This window comes from Bison bison, unplaced genomic scaffold, assembly GCF_000754665.1.
Source record: "Bison bison bison isolate TAMUID 2011002044 unplaced genomic scaffold, Bison_UMD1.0 scf7180017864092, whole genome shotgun sequence".
Classification (NCBI taxonomy): Eukaryota; Metazoa; Chordata; class Mammalia; order Artiodactyla; family Bovidae; genus Bison; species Bison bison.
The window spans coordinates 2,330,954-2,337,558 of NW_011494664.1; the positions used below are offsets into that span (position 1 = coordinate 2,330,954).

The window sequence follows — 6,605 nt, forward strand, 5'->3', positions numbered from 1 at the left end:
TTGGTACTCGGTGCCGAGCCCGGAGCGGACGGCGGGAGAGTTTGCCGGGACTGACCGAGCGCCCCCGAGCGCGGGCAGCTTCTCCTCGGCCCGCTGGCTGCGGCGGGAGCCGGGCGGCCCGGGCGACGGCAGGGGAAGCCAGGCGAGTGCCGCGCGGCTCCGTCAGCTGCTCGTCCTCCGGCGCCCGGCGCGCTTCTGCTCCATCCCAGCCGCCGGAGCCCGGGGCCGCCTCCGCCGCCGCGACAGCCGCCGCCAAACCCCTCCCACCCGGGCCCCGCGGCGATGACAAGGCCACCCCTGGCCTTTCCTCTCCCGGCGCTCGAGTCCCGAGAGTCCCGGCCCAGGGCGGCCTCTGCTGGACAGTCAGGGCGCGAGACCCGAGTTCTGACCCGGTTCAGCAAATGTTTGGGGCCGTTAGCACTGTGCTGGGAACTAAGGGAATGCAAAGAAGTGAGAGCAGATCTCTGTTCTCAGGAATTTATCTCAGGTTTCTTACATGAGTTACAACCCTGGTGATCGTATGCCATCTTAGGTGTCACCTCGAAGGGCCAAGACCCCACCGTTCTAAGCACATACACTTTTTTCCAAATATGAGAGCCTTTTTCTTTTTTTCATTTCCCCAAATATTCTGTGTGTACATTTAAACCCTCATTCCCATTCAGCCCCACTGCATTTCCTGGTGCCTGAGCCAAAATGTCTGCTATCCTATTCAGCTTCTTACTGTTACCAGAAGAAATAGTACTAATGTCAGGCAATGTCAGTGATCGTGGGATAACTATGAGCGAGGAACCCTACTAGGTGTATCATGATGCCTTCTAACGGCCGTATGACACAAGAATTATTACTCCATTTTACAGATGAGAAAGCTAAGGCACAGAGAAGGTAAGTAATGTGCCCAGGGACACAGAACTGGTAAGGACTGCATTCCACAAGTCACGAGTTTGTGTCCCACGGCATAATAGCAAAGGTTGTCATTTCTTGAGAAATGCTGTGTGTTGGACAACTGTGCTGTACAGGTATTAACCAAATCACGTTTTCATAACAATCCTTTCAGGTGACACTGTTACATCTTCATTTTCAGGGGAGAAAATGAAAGTGCTGAGAGGTTTAAGTACTTGCTTGTGTTCATACAACTAGATAATGGTAGAGATAAGATGCCTGCCTAGGGACCCCAGGTCATCCCTGTACTCTCTCTTCAAAGCCCAGAGTTTCTGTTGTGTTCACACAGGTCAACGCTGACCTTTCACTTATCCTCCCACCACCTTAGACCTGCTTATTTCTACATTTCTATCAGACCGGATGCCAGATCACCTCCCAATATCTATGTTATTATGAGCCTGGTGGTCCCCTAGGCTGGCTTCTTGGAAGGCTCAGTGGTAAAGAATTTGCCTGCAATGCAGGAGACACAGGTTTGATCCCTGGGTTGGGAAGATCCCTGAGGAGGGCATGGTTACCCATTCCACTATTCTTGCCAGGAAAATCCCACGGACAGAGGAGCCTGGTGGGCTAGAGTCCATGAAGTCTCAAAGAGTTGGAACAACCGAAGAGACTGAGCGTGGTCCCCTGGACACTAGAGCTGGCATGCTGCAGGAATTAAGGAGTGTTCTAAAGAACTGATTTGCTCAGAACCATGAGTAGTGCTGGAGGGCAACTTTTTTCTTTTTTTTCTGTGACTTCTTTCTCATTTCCCAGACAGAGCCTCAGGTTTCGTTTTCTCATTCTCTTGGATCTCATGACTTTTTCTGTGATGACATCAGTTCCTCTGCCTGACCCTACCGTTACCACTATTACAGCTTGCCATGCTTCCCCAATCAGATTAAACTGAGCTCATGTTTTTTCTTTTGTCTTGGTAAATGTATTGATTCTTGCTGAAATAAGTAACCAAATGCCCATCCCCCTTTCCTCCTCCCTGACCAGAGAAACTGCAAATTCAATTTATTAAACAAGTTGTCTTAATGTTTTTGACCTTCAGGTCCTTCTGGTTTCTAGTGTAATCTATGTGATTATTAAGAATTTCTGCATCTGTGTGGTGACTGGTGGGGAGGCAGGGACCACACACAGAGTTCTGCAAGCACATTCTGTAAGGCTCTGGTGCCTTTAGATAGGGTCATTTAAGTAAGAGACTCTGTGACAGAAATATTTTTCAAAAACACTTCACAGAAAAAAAGTATTCAATTGAAATTCAATAAAACTTTAATGGAGACCCTTAGTAGTGCAAAGCATGTATGACTGGCTTTGATATCTAAGATGCTGGTTTGGTACCCAGCATGGCAATCCACTCCAGTATTCTTGGCTGGAGAATCCCATGAACAGAGGAGCCTGGTGGGTTACAGTCCATAGTGCTGCAAAGAGTCAGACATGCCTGAAGTCACTTAGCAACAGCAGATTATGATCCCCACATGTGAATTGGTTAAAATTTCCAAAGCTTTTCATTGTATACAGAATAGAGTTGAAATTAATTTAACTAAAATGAGTCTTTATCAACCATTAAAGCTTTTGATTTATTAATTTAGTAAAAATGTATTTGATTATTTACTAGGTGGTAGACCTTATACTAGGTTTTGGGAATGAAATGTGTTGGAATAGTCAATGTAAGTAGGTTATGCTGCTGTAATAAACCACCCCTTTATTGCTTATTGCTCAGACGCTTAAACAATAGAGGTTTACTTCTCTCTGATCATCATCGGCTGTGGATCCAGCTACTCCCCAGAGCAGATGTCTTCTACATCAGGATTCAGTGTTGTACTCCCTGTCTTATACACTCAGGAAGACTGAGGAGGAAAACTGAGTGCAGCATTTATGTTTTCCACCCGGAAGTGATTGTTCTGCTCATATTTTATTGATGGTGTGCTTAGTCGCTCAGTCATGTCTGACTCTTTGTGACCCCATGGACTGTAGCCCGCCAGGCTCCTCTGTCCGTGGAATTTTCCTGGCAAGAATAATGGAATGGGTTTCCATTTTATTCTCCAGGAGTTGAATCCACATCTCCTGCATCTCCTGCATTGCAGGTGATTCTTCACCACCAGGAAGCACATTCTTCATGGTTGTGATGTGTGCCACAGTGGTTAACTGTCCCTGCCACCTGTTGCTAAGTCTGCTGCTAAGTCACTTCAGTCGTGTCCCACTCTGTGTGACCCCATAGACGGCAGCCCACCAGGCTCCCCTGTCCCTGGGATTCTCAAGGCAAGATCACTGGAGTGGGTTGCCATTTCCTTCTCCAATGCATGAAAGTGAAAAGTGAAAGTGAAGTTGCTCAGTCGTGTCTGACTCTTAGCTACCCCATGGACTGTAGCCCACCAGGCTCCTCCATCCATGGGATTTTCCAGGCAAGAGTACTGGAATGGGGTGCCATTGCCTTCTCCGGTCCCTGCCACCAGGAAGCTTATATTCTAGAAGTGGGGAGTCAAGCACTGAATGATTCATGTGGTAATTTGTTAGGTTAAAGTGAAAGGGGATGGGAGAAATGAGTGAACTGTTTTATAGTTGTTGTTTATTGAACTGAATAAAAAAGAACTCAAAATATATGCAACACCTTATTATGTGAAATACTATAAATAATAAATACCCACTAACATTTATTGAGTCTCTCCTCTATGTTATGTTAGGAATTGTTTCAAGCATTTTGAGTAATCTGTCTAAACTTTACACTGTGTAAGGTTATCCAGATTTTGCAAATAAAGAGACTGAGATATACTTTACGAAAGTTTAAGTTTGAAGGAAAGCAAAAGATGCTAAGATATTAAAGCAGGGAGACTTGCACTCCTCACAGTGGGATCAAGGATGGAATTTGCATGTAACCTCTTAGTCACATCTTATAGCAAAAGCCAGTTTCTTCATAGATTTCCTGGTTCTTTCATAATGCTCCTCTGGGATAAAATCTAAGATAAGTCTGCTTCTGACTGACTTCCATCCTTTTTGATCACTGTTAAAATGCATTTCTAGGATTGTAGACTTTCGATATTAAAAAAAAAAATCACCCTTGGCTGACTTAGTCTTCAACATCCTGAATTTATCATAATTTATAGATAAAGTCAGATAATGCATATTAGGTAATATGTAAGTGTCAGCTCTTGACTCTTGATTCATTATGGCCAAGGAGAGACAGAATAACTCGGTTGAGAGAGGTGGTGAGGTAGTTAGAGGCTGAATTCTGATGTCTAGCCCGTGATTCCTGATGGTTGAGTTCTAATCCCTGCCATTCCATGTATTAACTGGCGTTACTTGGTACGTCTGTTGCCTTGGTTTCTTTCTGACAATGCGAAGATTAAATGGATTACATATGTGAAATGCTTGGGATGTTCTAGGCACCAATAAATGTAGGTTATTATTAAAGAAGAAACTTTGTTGTTGTTTAGTCGCTAAGTCATATCCAACTTTTTGTGACCCCAGGAACTGCAGCATATCAGACTTCCCTGTCCTTCACTATCTCCAGGAGTTTGCTCAAACTCATATCCATTGAGTCAGTGATGCTATCTAACTATCTCATCCTTTGACGCCCCCTTCTCTTGCTCTCAGTCTTTCCCAGTCTTTCAGGATCCTTTCCAATGAGTCAGTTCTTCACCGTCAGTTGGCCAAAGTATTGAGTTACGTTTAAAAATCATTTTGGGATCTAAAGTACAGGGAGAAAATATTAATGCTGCTGTGACAATTTCTTCATATGCACAGTTATGAAACTTGAACTGTGCCTTGGGCAATTCTACTCCTGCTACATCTGAGCTCCAGGAGGAAGTTCTAAATGGTCTCTGACAGCTCCTCCTCCAACCCCCTCTCTCCCAAAGGCAAGAATGCAGCAGCCTCAAGACCCTGATATTTGGGATTGGCCAAAAAGTTCGTTCGGTTTCAACATAGGCTGTAATGTTTCCGAACAAAGCTTTTGGCCAACTCACTTTCTTTTTTCTTTTTTTGTCTTGATTTCATTTCTCTTCCCAAGTTGCATTGCAAAAATACCTCTGTGGGTTCTGCTATGTATTTCATTACATAACTTTGCTTCTCTCTTTTTAATTCCAATTTCCTTTTTAAAATATTAATGATAAAAAGATTAAAGGCAATGATGCAATATGGGACACAGACCTTGGAACTTTGCCAAAAAAAAATACTTGTTTGAACAAAGGCAGTTTTAAAAGGGCCTGATGGAGGTTCAAGGGGGAGGGGACATATGTATACCTATGGCTGATTCATGTTGATGTTTGGCTGAAACCAACAAAATTCTGTAAAGCAATTATCTTTCAATTAAAAAATAAATTAAAAAAATGAAAAAACAAAACCAGAACAAAACAGAAAAAGGGCTTGATGAAACATGATTATTTCCCTGATTTAAATAAACTTGTTTGAAGCTGTGTGAGCTCTTTAAGGATACCAAACCACTTGTCACTAATTTTTTATTTTAATTAAGGAAGAAACCCTTAATATATCCCAGGAAGGAAGAAACTGGCCTCTTGGAGGTGATACACACAATGAAACCTCTTATTTAAACAAGTCTAAAACCTGAGTTTATACTGCATTGTCCAATACAAATCACAAATGTAATTTTTAAATTTCTAGAAGTCATATTTTGAAAAAGGAGAAAGAAGCAAATGAACTTAATTTTAACGCTATTCTTTATTTAACTTGATGTATCCAAATAAAATATTATTCAACATGTAATGAAAGCAAAATATTAATAGGATATTTTATATTCTTTTTCTCATTCTAAAGCTTCTCAGTACAATGTTTATTCTATACTTCTATAATATCTCAGTTCAGACTAGACACATTTTGTATAAACTTTTAAAACTGTTAATTTTATTTATTTATTTGGCTGCACTGGATCTTAGTTGTTATATGCAGGATATTTTTTTTTAGTTGTGGCATGAAAAGTGTTGGGGTATGTGGGATCTAGTTCCCTGACCAGGGATCAAACCTAGGCCCCCTGCATTGGGAGTGTGAAATCCTAACCACTGGACCACCAAGGAAGTCCCCAGACTAGGCATATGCTGAATATTAAATAACCAAACATGACTGTTGTTGTTGTTGCTGTTTTTAGTAGCTAAGTCGTGTCTGACACTTTGCAACCCTCATCACTGCAGCATGCCAGGTTCCTCTGTCCTCCACTATCTCTCAGAGTTTGCTCAAATTCATGTCTACTGAGTTGGCGCCTCTGTCTAGCCATCTCATCCTCTGCCACCCCTTCTCCTTTGGCCTTTGATCTTTCCCAGCATCAAGTTCTTTTCCAATGAGTCAGCTTTTGGCATCAGTTAGCCAAAATATTGGAGCTTCAGCTTCAGCAACAGACCTTACAATCACTAGTCAGGGTTGATTTCCTTTAGGATTGACTGGTTTGATCTTCTTGCAGTCTGAGGGACTCTCAAACGTTTTCTCGAGCACCACAATTGGAAAGCATCAATTCTTTGGCTCTCAACCTTCTTTATGGTCCAATTCTCACATCTGTGCATGACTACTGAAAAAACCGTAGCTTTGACTGTGCAGACCTTTGTTGGCAAAGTGATGTCTCTGCTTTTTTAATATGCTGTCTAGTTTTCTCATAGCTTTCCTTCCAAGGAGCAAACATCTTTTAATTTTATGGCTGTAGTCACCATCTGCAGTGATTTTGGAGCCCAAGAAAATAA

General features: G+C 42.5%; 1 protein-coding gene across 1 annotated transcript in view; it reads right to left on the minus strand.

Annotated features, from left to right (window-relative positions):
- PARM1 (prostate androgen-regulated mucin-like protein 1) overlaps positions 1-1,801 on the minus strand; it is a 131,863-nt gene extending 130,062 nt beyond the window's left edge. The window contains exons 1-2 of the mRNA XM_010838196.1: positions 1,777-1,801; positions 8-384 (exon numbers count right to left, since the gene is read on the minus strand). Coding sequence (XP_010836498.1) covers positions 8-384; positions 1,777-1,801 — 402 coding nt within the window. The remainder of the gene's footprint in view (positions 1-7; positions 385-1,776) is intronic.
- Between the last annotated feature and the right edge of the window lie 4,804 nt (positions 1,802-6,605).